Raw genomic sequence first — 23,313 nt, forward strand, 5'->3', positions numbered from 1 at the left:
GTGAGCTGAAGTTGGGCGCTGAATTGGGAAAGTTTTTAGAGTTATGAGTTTATTTTCACTGAGTTTTTTAACTTTCTTTAGGGTCTCTTCTTTGAGGAGGATAAAGGATGTTTTACTCAGTTGACATTTTGACAAGGAAAGGAAGACTTGGACTTATTTGGTAAGCTTGAGAACAACTTGATAAGCGTTATGTACTTTTGTTCGCACACTCTTCCCACATGCAGATGGTCGGCGGAAAGTTAGAAACCAATTTTTAACTTACAACAAAGGACCGCAAATAATAGTTTACTTTTCATAACTTCAAAGCTAAGCTACAAAGAACCCAAAGAACCAAATAACTTACCAAGATGGACTATCCATCGTGATTTCGTTTCGCTTCACTGGCCGGTACCAAATTGCTCTTCGTTACGAAGAGGACATAAAACGTGATGTAAAAAGTATGCTTAACTGATTAGCTTATACTGGTATATTTTTTTTATCCAAAGGTTGGCTGCCACATATGGCGATTCAAAGAAAGGGATGGCAAATCGGGATTTTCGAAATGTTAATATTCCAAGAGCGTGGTAAGTTAAACACAATTATTCAAATCATGTTATGTAAGACTTAATTAAAAGATATCGATCATAGTTTTCATTGGAGGCTCTTTCACTTAGAGTCCATGCAAAGAATTTTATGTGACCTCATACAAGCCTATATTTGGTGTACACAAAATGTAAAAAAAATATTCTTTAGTTTGAAAACTGTTTACATTGTGCTGTATGATAATAGTGAAAGAAATTCTGAAAAACCCTTAAAGTGCACCTAACCCCCAAATTTTTTTTTCGCTAAAACAAATCTAGACTTTATTTGAAGCATTTGGGCGAAGAAATTTTTGAATTTGGTTGAATCCTCGATTTTCTATGCCCTTTCAAAGTCGCGATTAAGTGTTTCACGACCGCGTTTTAGGGAGTCTGGGGCGGCGGTACCTGATGACGTCTACCCAGGAACCAAACACAATAGCGCCTCAGTCAACTCACTGTATTTGCTCGAGAAAATAGAATGCAAAACTAATCGTACCGATGTATTTTGGGACTAAAACGTCCAAGTTTTGTCTCAGAATCATTTCTTTTTCGTCACTGGAGTCAGAGTTAAGTTTCGATTCGGAAGGCTCCGAAATAAACTTCGATCGAGCACGTTCGACAACTGTGAACTCACTGCTTAGAGCTTTGAGAGCAATTTACAATATTTCAAGCGACGACGGGGAAGACGTCTTTGCGGACGAGCTGCTTGTATATTAGGAATGGAAAGTTAGATACGAAGTGGAGGAGCAGGCAAACGAACAGCAGGAAAGAAAACTCAAGGACTGCTTTGGATGGTAATTTCGTCAACTCCCACGCCACCAGTCGGGCATTAATGAGAATCGCTGTGATATGGTTCACACATGGAGAAACATGATACGCGGCTCCCGATTGGACGTATTATTTTCTCCACATGTAAAAAAAGCAATATGCAACATTTGATTGGGTTTCCACTACTTAGATAATTTGACTTTATCAACTGGATTGATAATATGAATGGCCACCATAAAGAGATTCAAATTCAAGGAGCGAATCGAGGAATTGTGGGTTGTGTGTGGTTTATATACAGAAAGATGGAGCTATGCTATTGGTTGGTGTATGGTTACGTGAAAAACAACAGCATAAATTAGTTGAATGAAAAGTGTTCGTTGATACCATGAGGATTAAGAGTGCCGATTTGAAAAATAAATTTTTATTCTAGATTTTTGCGGCTTTCCATGCTTCCTTGATGTAGGGAAAGGCCGCAGACTGCCATATGTTGCTTGGTTTAGTCCAGTTTTGCGGCTTTCCCTGCTGGACGGGCTTGAGAATGAGAATTTATTTCACATCTTTTCAGTGAGTACATGTAAATCTCAGTATGTATATACATACCTTAACCAACCCCCAGAGTACAAAACCTGGAGACGGCTAGAAATCTTTGCATTGTAAGAATATAATTTTCGACAATGTCTGAATACTCTCCGACAATCACCCGAAGGCCTTCCGAACGTTCCCGACATCTCGAAAATAACGAAATTAATGAAAAAAAAATTAACAAGAGCCACAGTAGGTAGTTCCCGGGAGATTTGGTGCTCTAACCGGGAGACCGGGAGATTTGATGAAAAACTTGGAGACTCCCGGGAAAACCGGGAGAGTTGGTAGGTCTGTATATAATAAAGGTCATCACTATATGTCCTGTATAGCTCTACTGGTGTCACCAATTAATCATAATTACTGAAGGAATATGCAGCGTTACTTATTTAACTACACCATTTTATTTTAAATCTACCAGTGTTCTACTACGAATGCCATTCTCTTATTGGCTACGCTACTAGATAGTGAGCAGCTTAGCATTGTGTGGTTGTTACCAAAATGGCAGTTGCTTCTTTGCATTTTCCAAGTGTCTCTGAAGAGGATTTCAAAAAAGTCTTTAACGACTAGTAGATTTATACTTAAACAATTGGATTATTTGCTCTTGATTTAATGCATTGTAATTGACTTACAGCTGTGGCCTTGTGACCAAACATGACTCGTTCACACATGTTTTCCTGCAATTCATGCCGGCTACATGTATTTACCTTGAGTTTTGGTTGGTTCAATGGATAGTTAGTGTCCTTTTTGATTGGCCAGAGTGATAACCTTGGTTTAAGTTTCACAACATTCAGTTGAAAACCCTTCTATACAGATAACAGACATTGTTTATTTTTGCCTTAAGTTTAGCTTATTAGAGTGCAGAAACCTCCAAACCCTCCCATTTCCCCCAGCCTGAATTGCGGGGTTGCTCCCCACAATATTGCTAGATTGATTGTATTGTGATGACAGAAGTCTTAGCTAAAGAGAAATTTAGCAATAATTTGAAATAAAGAGAAAGTGCTTTTAGTAAATAGCCATTACACTACTGTATTTTATGATAAATGACCTACTCATTCCTTTTATTAATTTTTTTTTTCAGTCATGATATAGTGAATCCTGTTGTGCCATTTGCCCTTCGATTGTCATCCAACCTAATGATTGGTGTGGTGCGAATCTATCGTAAACAAACACAAACTGTATGGGGTAAGGACATGCAATTATTACTACTCTGGGAGCATATGTAATCAATCAATCAATAATTTTGCTCCGAGTTTTTCACTCAAATGTTCTTGAGTATTTCCGTGCATATTTCAGGCTCCATTGAGCCAATCACTCTGATCTGGGTATCATTGGAAAGATCTTTTTCTCCTGCAGAATTTGAGTGCAGATGATGCCAATTTTGGCAAAGGTGATGACATGAGAAGTGGAACAAAGGCCAATGCTCATCATGGCCAGTTATGGCCAGTACAGGCATCAATGGAATGGATGAGCCAGCTCAAATGTTATATCAATCCCAGGGGACTCCCATAAGAAAAGGTTGGGAATGCTTGTTGTCTCACTTAGGTCTCACTTGGGGTGTTCAGGATGAAGCGCCACTATTTTTAACTGTCAAGGTATCTTTTAGGAAGTACTCGAATAAATAACAACAACAAAAATGCCCTCATTTCCATTTTTAGGTTCAATTTTGGCCACTATCTGGAGTGCAGTCTACTAAAGCGGGCTCCTTTCCTGATCAGTGGCTTATAATTAAGCCTATTCCATTTTAAGTACCAGTGGTATCTTTTAGATGTCAAATAAAGCTCGAGCCAAGCCCATATTGATCTCCTTTAGAGGTTTAACTCCAATTTTCTGACAAGCATCCCCGACCTTTTCATAAGAGTTGCCTCCCCCCAGAATCTAAATCCTCTTAAATCTTTCTCTTGTATTTACTGTCCCCTTTATGTGTCACGTGGCACACAGGGCTGCAACCCTCTTACTCATGTAGGAAGTAACAAAAAGCACCTCTGATGTTAACCAACTAGTAAAACAGAATTCTTATGACCTAATGTATTCAATGAAATAATTTATGTTTTGTCTTGGTAGTTGAAGTTGCACAGATGTGGAAGACTATAAAGAATGCCTCGGGACTACGACCCAGTGAAATTGATATGATAAATCAAGCATCAAGGTATAAAAAACATATGTCACAAGTTTTAATAACGGCAAGGAGTCTTGTAATACACTCCTGCTAGACTTGGAACAAGTCCTAAAATGTTATGATAATTATGTTTGCAACAAGTTGCGGGTTTGTTTTAACCAGAACAATGTCAGGAATTAATGGCATAATTTCCAGAATTCAATGGAGTTTTACTTCAATGTTACTATAATGTTATAGTTTACTAACATTATAGGGTATTTTAGTGTCAATGGTTGTTTCATAGTTGCCCGTGTATGTGACTTGGGGTTATGTTAAGTGTGGAATATTTTAATGAAAAAACGTACTTTAGAAGTAATCTTTAGGTTTAAACACCCAAATCAGTGCAAAACCTGATAAAAGTACTTTACTGGCTTTAATTTGAAAATGCTTTTTGCCTTTAAATCATTCTACAATCATAATCTTGGTTAAAAGATAAAAGTTTGTCCTGCCCTTGTTCCGGCCATTTATCCCGGTTTTACACATAGTATTTGTGAGTCACTATCAGTTTGTTTTAACCAGAGAGACGTGTGAGATAAGGCTAAAGAAATAGTAAGAGTAGTGTAAAGTTGGCGATTGATCGCAACCGACAGGTACAACTGATCTTTTACCAGAGAGGAAGCTATCACAGACACGTTGGATTTCACAACTGAATCGTTTCGCTGGGATCTTGAAGTCCATTCCATAGCGCTGATTGGTCAAGTAAGCAATATTAACAGAAAACAAATGCTCAGAACAACAAACTAAGATCTGGCCCCTGAAGGGCTGTACAATATCCTTGTGTCTGCTTAAACCTTTATAGGCGGGAGGGAGTGCTTCCGGTATCTGTATCTCCAGGCTCCCTGTCTTTGCCGTCTTGCTCCCATCCCTTGTTAATAGGAGACTCAAAACACATCATTCAGATTCGTAATTCTAAGGCGGAAGTAAGCCTGCGTTTTAGTCAAAAGTTCGTATTTTTGTACTCGTTTGATCAGAAGTCTCATAACTAACCCGCTAAATGCAAGTCAAATAGAATTTTGTGCTCATGTTTTTGAAAGACTACTAACGCATAAATAAATGACAAAAATAAGCATTTTATACTTCTCTTCCACTTTCCACCTTCTTAGAACACTACAGAATTCACGTTTCCCGCTCTTTCCGCGCAGAAAATGCGTTAACTAGCACAGTCTGATACTCGCTGTTTATGATTTGTTCACGTCAGTCTCTATTCTGTGCACACTTCTCTTCGATATTCTGCTAACAGCAGTCACATTTTGTGCATGATGGCAACTTTGGCTTCCTTAAGCGATTCGTTACTTTTATTGTATTCCCGTAGGAATCACAAAATTCATTCCATGTGTGTAGAATCTGTCTTCATAATGGACTGAATTTGCTACCATTTCCATGCACCAAACGGTATGGCTTTTGGTATCGGAACAAACATTTCGAGGCAGCACGGCTAGGAAATACACCAAGTTTTGTGTGGTATTATGTTAGCTAATCGTACCTTTTTTGGTAAGCTTCCGTGGCACATCAGGCGAGTTTGGTCAAGCCATGATTCATATTTTGGCTAGACGTGGTCGAGCCAAAATACCCATGGCGAGACCAAACGAACCAGATATAACGCGAAAGCGTGCCAAAAAGGTACGATTGGGTATTTACCGTACAGAAATTCCGTGAAATGCGGCCAAGTGAGCACCATATTGTAGCCATATCAGGTCAGTGATTTAATATCGCAGGATGTCAGGACAGTAGACACGGCTTCTGATTGGCTGATAGCGAATTTGGGTGCGGTAAAAAGGAATACAGTGCGGGCTTTGAGAAGGAAACCTACTCCAAAATGAAATTCAAACTGGCATTATGTTATAAGTGCATTTGATATTTAGCTAAGTATTTTCAAACAGTTTTTCTGTTTTAAACTTTGTTTCTCGCAGGACGCCTATTTCGCAGTCAACGGCAACGGACATCCTTCCCCGTTGATATCTCCACCTCCTGCCGTGGGGCAATTTAGTCCTCCCAGTATACCCGGTACACCCGTGCAGCCCAGAACTCCCGAGTGGAGGGTGCCACCCGGCTCAGATCATGAACGCAGTCCGTACGCGGCCAGAGCAGCTCATATCAGCATACCAGAGATAAATCATATTCGTATCCGTGAAGATGAGCTGATAAAAGTAAGTAAACCACTAAGAACAACATCAGAATCTTTCGCGTTTGGTTTTCTGGATAATGGACTGAGCAAGAGATTATCAAGGTAAGTGAGAGAATCCTCCATAGAGGCTACATACCCAAGGTAATCCCTCCTAAATTATTTTTAGACATGGTACCCAGTTCTTCCGAGGATGTTACTCGCGCGATGCGTGGACAACCCAAGCGACTTTCTCGAAACTACCTGAGACGAAATGGTGGGAAATGTAGTGAAGTCATTATAGCTGTTTTGGTTTCAAAGGACGTTTCATAGCACAGTTTTTCTCTGCACTCCCAGTCGTCTTTTTGTTCGGCTTGGCTTTCGTTTGCTTTGTGCTCGTTTGGCTGTTTATTCTTTTACCGTTCAGTTTAAAAATTAGGGGGTTTTAGCAATGACGACGGCGAAGCGGAGGACGACGCCTTGACGGTGAAAAATGGATTTATATTTTACCCTGAGTGTCGCAACTGTGTAGATCTGTTCAGGACGCCTATCGATCTAAAAACCTGTTCTGACTAAATATGTAATGACAGCGTTTAATTCCAAAGGAAGACACGAAAAAGTAGTCATTGCGGTACACGTTCTCCAAAGTACGTACGACTTTGTCATTTCACGTTGTTTTTTTTTGCAGAGGACGGCAAAGAAATGTACAAAGATTCAAAACGCACGGGCAGAACCATTGTTCTGCTCATTAAACCCTTTGTTTGGTGACGTTCTCGTTGTCGTCGCCGTCGTGGTTTGCTAAAACTCCCTACTAAGTACTAGGCAAACCACAACGGCAAAGGCAACGAGTACGATGGCTGTGTAATCGTGCGTTATTAAGCCCTCAATGTTCCCCGAGGCGAAGCCGAGGGGAACATTGAGGTCGACCTGATCACGTGCGAGTCGAAAGTTCAAGGTGTTGTTTCCCTAGGGTTAGTGAGTTTTGTTCGCCCCGGGGAGGTAGTGAGTTTTGACCCACGACACGTGACACGTTCTCCTCCAATCGGAAAACGTATTTGTGTTGGGAGGTATAACAAAACTTTGCGATTCTGTACAAAGCAACTACATGGAATGATCACATGCTGCGTATTCTAGAGAACGTGAAATATGACGGACAATTTTTAAATTTCTCTTTCGAATTTTGACGCTGTCTTACATATTCTGTTTGGGATACCCCTGACAGTGACAGACAAACTGAATGAATCTAAATTCTTGCGAGATTCCTCGGCTTAATATAAAGTCGTTATTTAATTGACGTTGCTCTTGGCCTTTTTGTCGTTGTTGCTTAAACTCCCTTTTGTTGTTTAGGCGGTGAGTGTCCGTCTGCACTTTCGACCATCCGTTTATTCAGTTGCGTTGTGTTCGTTTGCTTTGCACTCGTTTGGCTGCTCCTTTCTCTACCGTTCATTCAGTTTATTGTTTGGGCAGGAGACATCAGTCTCTTATTCAAACCCCTCATAAAGTTTTGAAATGTATTAAAACATAGCTAGGGTAGAACTCCTTGGCTTCTTTGATATTTATGTAAAAGAAGGCATACCACAGAGTTAGAGGTTTTCCTTCGGTTTGAAACGAAGCGACACATAAACAAATCCTCCACGAAAACATCCACGCAACGTGCGAGTAACATACGCGGACGAACTGGGTACTATGCCTAAAAATAACCTTAAAGGGATTACCTTGGGTGGGGGGGGGGGGGGGGGTTGGGGATTCACTCTCTTACCTTGATAATCTCTTGGTTTTGAGGGCGTACCGGCAGGGTTCGAAAAATGGTCCGTCAGGTTTCCCGGAACAATAAGTTCTCCAAGGAGATCTTTTCATACCCAGTGGCCCTGTTCAAGATATGCGAATGAGCAGATAACAAACGTCAAAATCAAGCAAAGATAGTTCTCACTGGTAGGTCCGGGCAAACGCTACAGTTACAAATGTTGAAACACGTATTTACCGTACCATACTGACAACTCTGGAAGTTGGGCTGGAGGGCAAATCGGCTGTTGACCAGGACTTAACATACAAATGTGATATAGCACAGTTCTCTTAATGACTGCTTCCTTGTGATTAATGTTATCAGATTCCAGGTGAGGTTGAGATAACTGAAGACGCCAAAGACTCTCCACAACCTGCTATTCCTCGTTCTCCACGGCCTCGCTCCAGGTCTCCTCGTGCCCGTTCTAGGTCTCCTCTTGCTCGCTCCCGGTCTCCTCGTACTCGCTCCAGGTCTCCTCGTGCTCCCTCCAGGTCTCCTCGTGCTCGTTCCAGGTCTCCACGTGCCCGCTCCAGGTCCCCTCGTGCTCGTTCCAGGTCTCCTCGTACTCGTTCCAGGTCTCCTCGTGCTCGCTCCAGGTCTCCTCGAGCCCGTTCTAGATCTCCTCGTACTCGTTCCAAGTCTCCTCGTCGTCGCTCGCGTTCTCCCCGCTCACTACAACGACGTTCACCTCAGCGGAGAGATGACCAACCACCAGGATCGTAAGTCAACCTCAATGTTAAATCAACTAAACTGTATTTAATTTTATTTTTTCTCTAGTTGTTATGTTTCACTCGAATCACCTCATAACTAAGCAGTTTAACCGGACTTGATTCTGGTTAATATAGCGCGAAGCAAGCTAGATAAGTTCAACGTAAGAAAGTGAATCCTTCATATGTTGATTTCTTTTCCGTTCTACATATAAACAACGAGAAATGGCCAAATTCTGCGTATTAAAGAGAACGTGAATGACAACGGCCAATTTTTTAAATGAAACCTTAAGAGGGATTACCTTACCAAAGCAACTCTCTCCTCTTCGCAATCAAAGTACTCCCATCAATAGTTCCCCAGTATACACGTAAGCGGAGAGAGAGGCGCTGTCAGAATGAACTATTTTGCTCAAGAACACTTCACAAATGTAACGTGTGCAAGGCCCAGCTCTCGGTACACTAAGTAAAGTTCCCCGCCCCAGTCTGCTAGAAAAGAGAACGCAGTTTCCTAGCGACATATCGAACAAGTATAAGCCCTCTCATACACAGTGTGAGGAATCTATTTAAAGCAATAATGTTTAACGCAAAAACTGGTTCACAATAATTTTACTGTATTCCTGTTTAACATTGAGCTATGTTTGTCATGTTTCATCAGGCGAGCCTCACCCCCTCCACCCATTCCAGACCCGTTGGATGAGGAGCCGTCTTTAGCAGGTGTACTGACGTTAGGAGAGCCGAGTGGAGTGTTAGAGGTGACTGCAGGTGAGGATGAGCTGAGAGCATGACTGAACTCATTTTGTAGCGGCGAAAAAAAAACAGTGACGTCCCAAAAGTTCTCCTCCCCGTTATTCGACAGCAGCGAACGAGGCCACAAATGTGATGCCTTTTGCTCTTTTTCATTTTTTATTTTCACAGAACCTGGAGACGATGAGATGCCCACGACTTTAGTAGGGGAATACCAGGTGAGGGAAAGAAGAAAAAAGAAACTCGATCAGAAGATGTAAATTGGTATTCAAGTAAAAATATGTGCCACGTGCTGATCTTTTGGTTAAACCAAAATGTCGAGTGATCAATTTTCCACAGTTGTCAGTTTTTTCATTTTATAAGGGTATCTGTAGTGCTTCCACTGCTAGTTTGTGTGTTTCGAAAAAAAGCTGACCTCGGTTTGATATGTCGTAGCTTGGCCGTATTCCGAAGAGACTTGCTAAAGAAAATACCAAATTTCGTGTTGATTTTTATCTATATTTGCTCAAACCGCGCTTACAAGAAGCAAAAATATTGTTGAATAAAGTGAAAGAATCAAGGTTAGTTTTCATTGAAATTCTTGCTGACACGCCTCGGTAAGTCAAAAGAGGTTATGAATTTCAAGATTTCTGCATTAACATCACGTTGCACGAGGCTTGTATTTTCTCCCCAGGTTCCTGTTCCCACCGGGCTAGTTACCCCAGGGGTACCTATCAAGACCATTATCCCATCCCCACCGCAGAAGAGGAAAAGGTTGGCTATCGACCGTAGCATCCAACTCGATGCTGATGTCATAAGACGAAACGTGGATACAGAAGGACGAGAGACTCTCCGGGAACGAGTGAGAAACAAGCATGCTTTGTTTTACGTACTGTTATGTTTAAGCGCCAAGTTTTAAGACAGTCGTTAAACGTCCGCTCGCAGTTTAGTTGTTCTCCCCCTGACCTCGAACTTCTAAAGAAAATCCCGATCAGAAAAATTGAAAAAAAAAACTTTCTGAAGAAAGCTATCACGAATCTCAGCTCACTTTTGCGTGAAAGCGGTGAAAGGTGGCCGCCAGACATGGAATTTCTGCTGTTAACGAGAAAAGGAAACTCGATGCCTAGTTTGTGAGATTTTCAGAAGTGACTTATTTTGCTGCGTTCATTGAGTTTCGATCAGGTACGATTCAAGTTTAATGTTGGAGTGAATTCACCATCACCTGGACATGCCTTATCTCATCTGATCTTCTGTAAAGTAAATTCCTTGGTTACAAGTTGATCATCAAAGCCTCGCTTTCTTTACCTCTCGCTCGATGATCATGTGACATTTGAAGGAAATAACACGCATTCTTTATTCAGGTATTGCCAACTGACATTAGCATGTTCCTGTGCTTTGTTTCAGAGACTTGATGAATATCCGTTGAAATCTGTAAAGGATCTGTTCACAACACCAGCCACAGAAGGTAAGAAAATAGGTCGAGAAAAAGGTGAAAGAAAGAAATTGAGTTTTTTTTTTAACAGTGTTTTGACTTCTATCTATACCAGGGTACTTTGATTAAGGGATTTAAAAATGACTCCGCATATCGTAATGAACGAGGTTTTACTCTCAACTCTTTAAACTGTATGTTTTTTTAACAAAGTAAAATTGTTTAAAAGTACGTTAAATACAATAGCTAATTTGGCCATAAGGTATTATCTGGCCGAGTTTGGCCAGTTTCAGATAGTTTCGTCTAATAAAACAACCGTTGATGACCTTGCAATTTTTCCTCCTTTTGTTAACATTTTCATGACTGCTAGCGTTTTATGACTTTTTTCAGCTCTCCTTAGCTATCCTTTTCTCGACTTGTGGAAGAGAAATGCTGTCACAGTCCCTAAAGACTACTCGTCGAGCGAGTCTGGGGCGTCGGATGAGGGAAGCCCGTTACCCATTCAGGACAGTTTTGAGGTACGTGCCCATGATAATGGCGGCTCGAAGGTTAGTCGCAAAACTATCATCTATAAACATACACAGTAATGTTAACTAGAAATAAAAAATAACTTTATGTCCAGTGGAACATCCTTATGGCTGTTTGATCCCAGATCGGTTGGAAGCAAATAAATCCCAAAAAGAAAAAACTGTTGATCGAGCAGTTTCTGTCCTCACTGCTTTCTACGGTATCGTCAACCTGCACTTCATAGTGGGTCCCTGCCAATCGAACACTGTTCAATACAATAAGTTCGTTGGTTTTCCAGTGGCCAGTACTTCTAGTGACGCGATAAAACAATGACATGCAGTGCTCTTAGGCCTCGTCCACACTACGCCGGAGAAATTTGAAAACACAGCTGTAAATCTACGGTTAGGCTCACCGTCCACACTAATCCGTCACGAAAACGGAGCTTTTCGACAACGCTCCTCAAACCGGAGGAATTTGAAAACGTCGGCTTTGCGTTTTAGTGTGTAAGAAAAACATTTTGAAAACGGGGCTTTTCGAAAACGATGGCGTCACGATAATCATGCGGGTTTTTTCTCAAACACAAATCCAAAATGACCGTTGATTGTTGCGTTTTCCAATTTCTCCGGTGTAGTATGGACAGAAAACATTTGATGCGTTTTCAGAGTGAAACCTCCGTTTTCAAATTTCTCAGTTGCAGTGTGGACGGGGCCTTAAACAATAAGTTTCTCAATCATGTTTTTTAAGGTTACACGCAGCATGGAAACTCCACGTGAAAAGGAGCTTGTCCGTGGAGAAGCAACTGGCGAGGGATCAGGACTGTTTGAACACTCCGCAGCAAACAGCTCGGAATTAACACCGGCTCCTCACGGTAGAAAAATTAAGCCAGCTCTCAACTTTTAAATTTTTTTGTGTGCCTTGAAATGAGGCAAACAAACACAGACAAGAAGTATTGAGTAACTGTTGTTTTGTTTTACAAAACTTCAAATTTTTTTTTGTTTTGTTTGTTTGTTTGTTTGTTTGTTTGTTGTTGTTTTTGCTTACAACACTAAAAATATGACAACTTTTTTGACAGGAGTTAATTCTGAATAACAAAGATGTTACTAATGGGGACAAAAAAAATTAATAATGCAACTAACAGATACAATACTACTACTGCTTCTAATACACTATTCTAACAACTGACAAAAGTAAATATGAGCGAAAAATATGGGGCCATGAAATACTAAGTTAAAGCTGTTCAAATGAAAAGGAGAACCCAAATATCATTCAATTAAATTGCCTGGTTAAAAGAAAGTTCAAAGGAGAGATCAGGGAGTTATAATGACTTGAGTATTTTGTGGCCCTTCTGTTGGAATGCGTTTTGTGTTCCCGTAATCATTGAAACATATTTTTCTATTTTTAAATTGCATCTAACCTGATTGACGTATTCTATTGAGGATGGTCGAACATTTTCGTACTTACAAGAGTAAATGTAAAATCTACCAAGTAGTATACAATGACTGAATAACAATAACTTTGAATCTTGTAGAAAGCGGCATGAAAGCGGGGGATCTTTCTGCTAGTGGCGATCGAGGTATAAGTGCAGAACTCACACTCGAGGAGCCTGCGCCACGAGGGAGGTAAGTCAGCGGTTCACGTCTCTCCAGGTGTGTCAATCTTGCAATGAATTCCACATTAATATATATAACATGTAACTTAACAAATTGACGTCAGTTTTTCACACATCTGTCCAGTTATTGATCATGAATTTCGTCATAACATTGATGTGGATCCACGAGGCGATAGCCGAGTGGATCTGCAGACTACTTTGACAATGTTATGACGAAATTCATTGTCAATAACAGGACGGACGCATGGAAAACTGACGTCAATTCGTTTCTTACGATAACATATTGTCAAATTGACGCACCGCATAAATTAAAAATTCATGTGTCTGTCCGCTTATTGACAATGAAAATTAGCCAATGAGCGCGCGAGAATTTCCGCTGTTATCGTAAAAAGTTAATGTGATTCCATAGGCTGAGATAATGGGGATTTAATCAATCATACAAGCATCCATGCATGGATGAGAGGTTATTTTATTGTGACCAGTAAACACCGACCATAAAATATCCGTTTAGAAGAGGACTTTTCTTAGGAAAAAATTCAAATGTTTCTCCTACGTGTTTCTTACGGGAGATTTCAACTCGGCTATGTTCACTTTGTTTCTCGTCACCCGTATAATGGCCTTATTTCTTTATCTACCCACACTTTTCAATTCAGTGAAAGAGTTGAATCATGTTCGGCATCGTGCCAGATTTAATGAATCTTCTCGTTTCCAGATCGTCTTCGATTCTTCGTCCGTCCATCTCTGGGCTTCTGTCGCCTATCCAGGAACCTTCCGACTCCGAGTTCAGCATGGGGGATATTGGTGAGATGAATGGTGTGTCTATTTTCGGGGGGGGGTACTCCCAGAAAAATTGGGTGGGGGTGTGCGGCCCACTTCTCAAAACCCTTGACCTATTTAGGACCACACTCCGCGATTTTCCCTACCTTATTTATGACCTGACCCTTAAATCTAGACCCTGTTTCAGACCTGCGCCCTGTAATTAGTTCTCTAGATCAGACCAATGGTCTTATCGATAAGGATGAAAAAGTACGTTCTTCTGAAAAAAAAAAAAACACACCCAATTCAAGACGAGTGCAAAAACCAGACCCTATTTATTACAAAAATAGCCAAAATCGATACCCTGTTTATGACCAAAACGGCTGAAAAATCATACCTTTAGGGGCCGCTCATACCTATATTGTCCATAACAGGGAGTACCCCAGGGGGTCCATTTATCGATACGTCTTAATTTTTGCACTGTAAAACCTCTTAATTCTTGTGTACAGGAGAGCTTCCAACCCTTATGGAGCGGTCTGAGGTCACACAACCCCTTGAAGAACAAGCTTACGAAACATTTAGGTATTGTGTTAAAGTCTCGATCTCTTTCACCTCAATTATCTGGCTAAGTCAGGAATGAAATGAATGACGCGATTCTAGGGGTTTTCAAGGTTCCTTGAATGTTTTAAATCTGGAGCCAGTTGTTAAAAACGCGATATAATAGCTTTATAATTATTCAGCATCATCTTTATCTTTCTCCATATTATACTTGACACTACAATCAAAACTTCGCGTAAATTTTTAAATTTTAATCCTGGATTAGCGCGGGAGTCCGCCTGATCAACGTACATACCGGGAACTTGGTGCTGCGGGACTAGCTCATGTTTCGTGCAATTCGTGTCGTCTTTTCTTGCGACAAAAGTTTGTCCACTGAAATGCCTGGTGCAACACACCGACAGATGAATATGTTTTACAACCTTGATGTTATCGCAGTGGTTTCGAAAAGTAGAATCAGTTGGCTCTACGTTTCGTAACACCTGCAAACACATTTTGAAACGTGCTGCATAGTGAAACAGCCCGTGCATCGCTTGCAGCATCTTACAGGAAAGTTTGTTGAAACATAACGCCTTGTAAAACAGCGCCTTTAGAAATGGAAAGCCCGGCGAAAACAGTCTGTCGCTACTGCTGTTTTCATTACTTTCTCATGCAGCCGGAATTGTCGTGTTCTCTTTCTTAATCAGCTTTGTGATGGCTTTAATTCCACTAGGTTGGTTACTAAAGCTATGGGAGACAGTCACGAACCTGTCGTGTTTAGAAACTTGTGTCCTCCACAATCGACAGCTCGCAAATCTGCAGCGAAAGTTTTCTATCACCTTCTCTGTGAGTATCATTATTAATAAAACAAGTCTCTCCTGTCCCCTCCCCCCGGCCCCAATGTACTCTTTAAATCTTCGGGTGGGGGTGTGTCGCTGGGCCACTGAAACCCTTACCCTATACTAGACCATGATCAGCTTAATTTTGCAACCCTTTTCTAGACTAGGCACCAAAATCCCTACCCTATCCCAGACTAGCTATTTTCCATGCATAAAATATCACTATCATAGTCCAACATACGCTAACTAAACCAATATCTTACAAAATCGCTTCCGAGTTTCAGTTACTATTATAGAACCCCGGGTAAAGAACCCTGCTCTAGACTAAATTATTTGTACACTGGCCACTTTCCCGGTAAATTATATTCCATTCTAGACCAAAACTGTCTAGTTCCTATACCCAATCCCAGACTAAACTATCTGAAAACCATACCCTTCACAGCGGCACATACCCATGTCGCTTATATAGGAGTACCCCCCGCCCTCCACATACACCCCTGGGCTCTCATGTTTGCCTGATTGCATTACTGATTAAAAAACTAAAAGACGAATCTAAAAAAAATTAGACTACTTGAAGCTTCTTGATAGAGCGGTTTTCAGTTGACGGTCGAAAGCAATTTGGAATTGCTTTAGTTTTCTAATCGCCGCGCTGTGATTGGTTCAAAGAAGCTCGCCAGTAGGGCGGTTTTCATTTGAGTACCGTAAAATCGAAACCAAACCAATTACTTACCGATTAGACTGCTCAGCCAAACAAACCGTAGTAAAACCAAAACCACAACCAAGTAATTACTTCATTGCTTTCGACATTCTATTGAAAATCGCCTTATTAGCGAGGTTTTCAATTGAGTGTCGAAAAGTACATGGTTTTGCATCAACTACGCTACACGATTGGCTAAAAAATACTCACGCCACTTTTTCATCCAATCAGAAGTAAAACCAAAACCAATTGCGCTTTGCGTCAGCCACATGTAATGACCTCCAGTTTTGATTGGTTCACTGTATTGTCTGTGTTATTTTTGATTGGCTAGAGTGATTACTTTGGTTTTGGTTTTACTACACTGAGTTGAAAGCACTGCACTGTCGCTTTAGTTTTGGTTTTACTGCACTTAATTGAAAGCCGCTCTTACACTAGTGATAAAGCATAGAGTGTATCTTGCTGACAGCCCTGTGCTTTCTCTTTTCAGCATTGCATAAAAATGGCGTGTTTGAGTTAAAACAGAGAGACCCGTACAATCTGACAAATATTTACATCCATAAGGGGATGAACTTTTGATCGCTCCAAGCTGGGCTAACCTTAATGTTATCCTCTGGAAAGACTTGGTCTTCTTTTCAAAAACAACTGAATAGCTTTTATTTTTACTTGTTCTCGGTGCGACAAAGTCCATATCCCGAGTTGGTGTAGTCTGAATTTCAGCCGTCTCTTCCCTCTACCCCGAGGGGGGCGCTGTAAAGGGAAGAGACGGCTGAAATTCAGACTAGAGTTGGTGTAATTAAACGTCAACTGCATGGTTGCTCAGTTGTCTGGAAATAAAGTTAGGTAATCTTTTTGCCTTAGCCTACTAGACATACACATTCTATTTTTATCTATTTTTAAGTCCTACCAAAAGGGTCTGTATTTTTTATTGCCCTCGAAGAAATGTCGGTTTTTATTTCTAGTTGTAAAACGAAAGAGAAAAACGAAATAGCATTTTTTTTTTGCACCAATAATAAGTAGCGTTTCTTTACTCGCAAAGCTTTGTAGAAACAATAGAAATGTGCCTGATTCGATTTTGAAAATCGAAGCTCTGAAAGTTTTCCCTTCAACATGACGTTCTTAGGATACGTCATGCTGCCGTAGAAACTTGACGATCTGACGTAAGATAGCTACTTAAAACTTCCCGGTGCCTTTTTCCACAATTCTAGTACCTGATTCGACAGGTTTTTCTAAACAATTCAATGATGACCTCTTGGGTGTATTTTGGACGAAAAAGGCACTTTCTCTAAAGACAGACTACGATCACTTACTATGTAAAATCAGAGCTTTCTAACTACAATTCCACGTTAACGAAGGTTTAAAAAGAGGATAAGAATTATGAGATAACGAAACAGAGTATAATAGTTTCTTTTACTTGTATTGTGGATAAATATATCTTTACATTCACATGGAATTCCATCATTTAATGATCTTGTACATTACAAAGTTGAGTTAAGTTAAAAAAAAAAATTATTGACTTGTTATGGCTTCTTTAAGAAAAAGCTAACAAGTCAAAATTCGCTAATTTAAAGTTTCATCAGCAATTGTACAAAGTAAATTTTGTATGCACAAATTATTTTTTATACATATTATGGTGCTTTCATATGTCATGTTTCACAATTATTTGCAGGATTATCTGTATAATGCATGCGATTACAACGCTTACATCATTCTTATTGCAGACTACTTTTAGAGAATCGTACATAAGCTACATTGAGAAAAAAGACTTGTATATTATGCATTATTTATCGCAAATCTAAATTATTGAAAACGGAGGTGAAAAAAATATTTAAACTACTTTTTTCTTGAATAAAGAAAGATTTGAGTTATGCTCTGTTGTAATGTCATTGCTTCTCCCAGAACATAAAGACTTGCACATCACATCAAACATACAAAACTATCGAGGGTCGAGGCTCTGGTCAAGAACTCAGTAAGGCTAGGATTAAGCCAGTTTCAGTTCTGCGCTTTCCAAGGCCTTCACGGCGAATAGCGAAGCGCGCGAGTGACGTCATAACTCAGACAAACAAAACGGAATTGTGGAAGATTTGACGCTTTTTCAAGCGTGTAAGCAAGTGTTCCTAGAACAATTTTTAAAACAAAAATTTGATGTTCATTTTCCTCCTGTTTCTCTCAGAAAACGCCTATGTTGTCTGACTCTCGCGTGGTTCCAATAATTTGCATTCTATTTTTAGACTTCGCGCGCTTCCTTATTGGTTTCGGTAACGTCACCCTTGCGAACAGTCTGTCTGTCACATGACTCGAAACGAACTGACCGCGTGGAAATGGGGAGAGGCAGCCTTACGATATCGCCGAGACAATATCCTGAAAACAGGAAAAGTTTAAGAGATTCCGTAGGGCGCCATCACTAAGCTAATCACGACACTGAATGCTATCAACCAGCTATTCTGTATACTGTAAGGTCCTGGGTTGTTTCCAGTCGATCCTGTCGTGTCCGCGGCAGATGTTGCCGTTGCCCTGGTTGTGACAGTTGTTCGGTTGACATCATCTACAGCCGCAAAACAAAGAATGTAATAGTTGGTTTAATGGTCAAAATCAGACATTGCATATAACTTCAAGCGTCAAGCTTGTTTAAGCGTTGACAATTTCTAAGCGATGATCAATCATGAACGGCGACACTGGCGATTCGCGTTCTACCGCTAAAACAAAAATCGCGGTCACGGGTGGAATTCCACCTTAAATGTATTTACCCCTTTTCCTTGCCCAACTAATGCCCCGTGCACACTACGCCAGAGGAATTTAAAAACCGAGCTTTCTCTCTCAAAACCCATCAAATGTTTTCTGTCCACACTACGCCGGAGGAATTTGAAAAACGGAGCTTTCTCTCTCAAAACGCATCAAATGTTTTCCGTCCACACTCCCGGGGGGGGGGGGGTACTTTGGGAATTTCCGGGTGGGGATGTGCCGCTGGGACCCTGGAACCATTAGCCCATACCAGAGCTAGTTCAGCTGAAATTTGCTACCCTATACTAGAGTAATTTCCCCAAATCCCCCAATCTATCGACACTGTTGAGGTTGATTTGCATAAATTTAAACTTGGCGATTTGATTTTTTCATATTTTTGAGTGGCAATTCCTGGTTTCCTTAGTCTAGATAAAATCTTCGACCAACTAGTCAGTTTTGTGAAAAATTATACCCTATTCTAGACCCAAACGCTCTGATTTATATACCCTATCCTAGAGTAAACTGCTTGAAAACCATACCCTTCACAGCGGCACATACCTATATAGCCCATAAATGGCGGTGCCTCCCCCCGGGTCCACACTACGCCGGAGGAACTTAAAAACGGAACTTTCTCTCTCAAAACGCATCAAATGTTTTCCGTCCACACTACGCCGGAGGAATTTGAAAACGCAACAATCACCGGTCATTTTGGATTTGTGTTTTGGGAAAACTCGGGAAGGAAAATCACATGATTATCGTGACGCCATCGGTTTCGAAAAGCTCTGTTTTCAAAATATTTTCCGTCCACATTACATGAAAACGAGAAGCCGGCGTTTTCAAACTTCTCCGATTTGAAGAGCGTTTTTGAAAAGCCGCTAGCTCCGTTTTCGTGACGGATTAGTGTGGACGGCAGGCCTAACCGTAGAAATATGCGTTTTTGTATTTTTTCCGGTGTAGTGTGGACGCTGCTTAAGCTGTCACTCACAAAGAACAGAAGCGTAATTCACGTGAATCACACTGACCTTCTCGAGGCAAGACATCTTTAATCCTGATCATGAAAACTCGAGGTCCTTTGGTCATAATCTTAGGGTGTATTTGGCATTGAAACTCCAATCCGCGGTCAGCCTGTGTGACATTGGACAGAATGATTGACAGCTCGTCTGTCTTCAGCCTTGTTAGGTACTCTGGACAGGAGCTGATGCAATTTTCCACCAAGCTGCATGGCGAGGAAGGGCTGCAGTAAGCTATTTTCACTTTCGTTCCATCTTGTGCGATTCTGTACCATTCAATATCTTCCACTTTTTCCTCAGAAAACATGCTGTGAAATGTTTGACCCAGGTCAAGGTTTTGTCCAGCTGTGGAGGACAGACCTAAAATGAAATAGGGAGAAAATTAACATTATCACAATTCGTAACGATAAAATAAAAGTGAAGTAAATAAAATTAAATTGCACGATGTTCCCATTCGTAGCTAGACGACTCTAACTACTCTGCACTTTGTTGTCCAGTGTCATGTTCGGAGATCTACTATCTTTATTTATCTCATTTCTTTCTCAGTGGTAAATTTACCTTTAAAACTTTTCGCTTTTAAACAAGTCAAACAGGTTGCTAAATGCATGATTTTAGTCCAATTTCCTACTGGATAATTCTAGAATTGGTGCCATCTTTTCCCACCATCTATTCATTGAAGTTTTGTAGTTGACCATCAAATCAACCTTTAATCATTAAAGTCAAAAATTTAACTATAAAGGTTTTCTATCAAGGGAGAACTGCTTTTAACAACTAACTCTTCACGTTAAAAAAACTTCCGACATTGTACACACTGTAGCCAAGCCGTCGCTGTATAAACCTTTTATGAATTAATCTCCTCATTAAAGAAAGGCGCAACTGAATTCACAAGCAATTTTTTCACTGAATTATAATCAATCAGTCCAGCTATGATTTCTACTTACAACGCTTTGAAGAAGTCACGATTATTTTGTGAGCAATGGGGCCTTTGTTTCCGCTGCGTTCTATGGCACAAGTGTAGATAAGTCGATCGTTCAGCTTCATCTGTTTCACAAGAAGTGTTCCATGAACAGGATTGCTTACTTTGATTCTTTGATCAAAACTTTCTATGTTTCTGTATCTGGTACACTGCAAGCCTTTGTTGCAGTAGCCAACATTTTCCTTCTTGAGATCTTCGGGGTCAGTGACCCTCCATTGAAGCTCCAGAAAAGTTCCATTTTGGAGCACCGATTCCAGGTCGGGACATTCCAGTGCGATCTGCTCGTCAGGGCATTCTGTTCGCTGACTGTCAGCTAGAACACCTGACGAGAGAGAAACGATTTCACTTAATGATAAAACGTCCAAATATTTCAGTGATATCCTTCGAAATTAACAGATATGTCCAGTATTAGTCAAGCTCGGGGTGTTTATACTGTAAGACACCGACCGAATTTTGTTCGTCGATTTATGCCGCGTATCTCGGGGATATAACGATTAGCAACTGGGGCATGTCAGACAAATATGCTTTTTAACAAACTTGTCGAAATGCCTGCAAAAATAGAAATTCGGCGAGATTTCGGGTCCTTTATTAATCAGAATACTTTGCCGATGTTATCGGCGAGATTTCGGGTCCTTTACTATACAGACAGAATTACCTCGCGGAGAAAGCGGTTCTGCATAACAACGTTTAGGTAGTTTCCCAAATTTATCAATGACGTAATTTTCACAAATTGACAACACAGCGTAAATTTTGTCGCTCTGTATATTGCAACAGTCAATACGTGTCAGAGACGATATTTACATCCGAGCTAGTGTATATACGCGACCAAAATAGTCTTATCGAAGCTCGAAGCGAATCTAGGTTTTATATTCCTGAGGTTTCGGCTTCAATTGTCTCCAGTCAGAGGCAGACTGGCACAATCAAATATTTGAAGTTTTCTGCTGTTCATTGACCTGGCACATTATAATCGATTTCTAACGTATCACAGTTTCGCTAGCATCGGTGATATGGCAAGATATTCTAACTTTAATGCTTGTATATGTACGTGCCGCTGAATTTTTAACCATGAAACGTCTGATTTATTCGGAACGGCAGACATTAATATGAAAAAAAGATCACGGTTACGTTCACAAATGAACTTACCCGCATACACAGCCACGCACAGACTGTAAATTAATAGAAACTTTCCAGTGAAAAGTCTTTGTAAGACATCGCTCTCGCTATAAAAAGCCATAACTTGCTTTCAAACTTGCTTTCCGTACCAAAAATTCGCGTCTAACGTATGATTCACTGGAAAGCACACGTGGCTTTATTGTTAGCCTTCGTTGTTACATTTTTTTGCTCTTTGCACACGTCTATATTTAGTTATTGCTTACTCAGGTCTACTCAGCGATAACGAAGAAAATTGATTAAGATGATTTTGAAAATAAGTAATCGAGTTTTGAAACAATAGGTCATTGACAGCCGGGAGAAAAAGGTGTTTTGCAGAGCAAATATCATTTAAATAATGTTTCTCTGTTTGTATTTGGAAACTCGCACCGGATTTCGTATTGAAATAACAAAATTGAAGCTGGAGATAACAGCCTTGATTAAGTCATTTAGTAAAAAGAGAAAAGCAGAAGTGGGAGAATATTTTGCACGTATTTTTTGAGTGACATGCCTAGTGCGCGCTTGGCTGCGCTCGAAAAAACTTTGTTGAGTATAACAGCAGGTTAACGAAAGTTCAATTCTTAATTGTATGATAAGTTTCTCCCTTGTTTTATGACAGGATTGTTTGTGCAAATAAAACTGATATATTGATCGGCGGCAAATAACTCACATACAGCTTTGGATCAGACACCGAGAAAGCTACGGAGAGTTCAGTTTTAACTCTTGCCGAAAGCAATATTTCTAAGCGAGTAATTGTTTTATCAGAGAAAGATTCCTCTTTTGTGGGTTGCTATGTATCTTCTTTGGACATTTGGTACCGAGATTTTGATGCACTTGTCTTGAAAAACTACTCTGCAACTTAGCAAAAATAACGATTGTTGCGAATAACAGACATTCAGTCGTATCCAAATAACTTGGTAAGACCGAACGGTCAGCCAAGGTCACTTCATTCATCTGTCACTTACTGGCCGTCACTGGCATCATAATGGAGAAAGGGGGTTTTTCCCTTGCTCTCTATGGGAGCTTTTTATTCGAGTAAATATTCCGGTTTGAAATCTTTCCTGGTATTCAATAAAGTTTGTATGGATGTATTTATGTATGTATTTATGTATCATACGTCCCGCTTCCCGCGGCTCGGGCCGCGGTTTCACTCGAAATGTCTACCCATAGCAAGATGAGATGAACATCTTATGACAAACTCTGGCGAAGCCGGCAACAGAAGGTTGCCGAAAATTTAGTTTTCAACAAAGTTTTCATAGATCAATTGTATTATAATTTTTTTAGATCAGTGTCAAAATAGTTTTCAATATTTTATAAACACATTTTATCCAACAAGTGTATAAAGTTAAGTAGAATTCTTGATCTCCGACCGACCTAAGAGCTGCTTCAATGAGGAAATGTGAACTGCTGGCCGGCATTTTGAACTACTTTATGCTTCCAGGTCCTGTTACGAGTAATGCACGGGGATGTTTTGATACTAATACATTCATTTCCTTATTCTACATGTATCTTAACAAGGGCTGTCTAAACCATTCACGCGAGTCAAGTGTCAATGCAGACAGAACAATCAGAGACCAGCCTTCAAAGATCTTCAACGCGGAAAAGATTTTTTCATCAATTTTTTCCGTTATGTTTCCGCGTCACTTGTTAGAAGTTGGATGGTTGTCCGAAACTAATATTCCAAAAGGGAAAATAGCCTTTTTTTTGTAC

The 23,313-nt window shown here is 40.4% G+C and overlaps 2 protein-coding genes across 2 annotated transcripts; one reads left to right on the forward strand and one right to left on the reverse strand.

The window, feature by feature from the left end:
* Window positions 1-16,641, forward strand: LOC145470809 (uncharacterized). Its single transcript, XM_081454662.1, has 17 exons — window positions 1-160; window positions 486-563; window positions 2,989-3,092; window positions 3,972-4,056; window positions 4,677-4,764; window positions 5,976-6,292; window positions 9,312-9,418; window positions 9,572-9,618; window positions 9,966-10,241; window positions 10,784-10,844; window positions 11,199-11,326; window positions 12,060-12,183; window positions 12,844-12,934; window positions 13,589-13,725; window positions 14,190-14,262; window positions 14,948-15,060; window positions 16,238-16,641. The coding sequence occupies exons 1-17, from the start codon at window positions 108-110 to the stop codon at window positions 16,324-16,326; spliced, it is 1,971 nt and encodes a 656-aa protein (XP_081310788.1). The 5' UTR covers window positions 1-107; the 3' UTR covers window positions 16,327-16,641.
* Window positions 16,642-17,796: 1,155 nt separating this feature from the next.
* Window positions 17,797-22,587, reverse strand: LOC145470817 (uncharacterized). Its single transcript, XM_081454674.1, has 5 exons — window positions 22,569-22,587; window positions 21,598-21,690; window positions 20,420-20,776; window positions 19,491-19,838; window positions 17,797-18,292 (listed from the first exon to the last, which is right to left on the reverse strand). The coding sequence occupies exons 1-5, from the start codon at window positions 22,585-22,587 to the stop codon at window positions 18,126-18,128; spliced, it is 984 nt and encodes a 327-aa protein (XP_081310800.1). The 3' UTR covers window positions 17,797-18,125.
* Window positions 22,588-23,313: the final 726 nt, after the last annotated feature.

Source organism: Orbicella franksi, chromosome 2 (genome assembly GCF_964199315.1).
Source record: "Orbicella franksi chromosome 2, jaOrbFran1.1, whole genome shotgun sequence".
NCBI lineage: Eukaryota > Metazoa > Cnidaria > Anthozoa > Scleractinia > Merulinidae > Orbicella > Orbicella franksi.

Coding starts and splice junctions, on each gene's coding strand:
- LOC145470809 (XM_081454662.1), top strand. CDS start 108: ATGTTTTACTCAGTTGACATTTTGACAAGGAAAGGAAGACTTGGACTT. Junction 564..2,988: donor GTTAATATTCCAAGAGCGTG/GTAAGTTAAACA, acceptor TTTTTTTTTCAG/TCATGATATAGTGAATCCTG. Junction 3,093..3,971: donor ACAAACACAAACTGTATGGG/GTAAGGACATGC, acceptor TTGTCTTGGTAG/TTGAAGTTGCACAGATGTGG.
- LOC145470817 (XM_081454674.1), bottom strand. Junction 19,839..20,419: donor CGTGACTTCTTCAAAGCGTT/GTAAGTAGAAAT, acceptor ATTTCATTTTAG/GTCTGTCCTCCACAGCTGGA. Junction 18,293..19,490: donor AGATGTCTTGCCTCGAGAAG/GTCAGTGTGATT, acceptor TTGCGGCTGTAG/ATGATGTCAACCGAACAACT.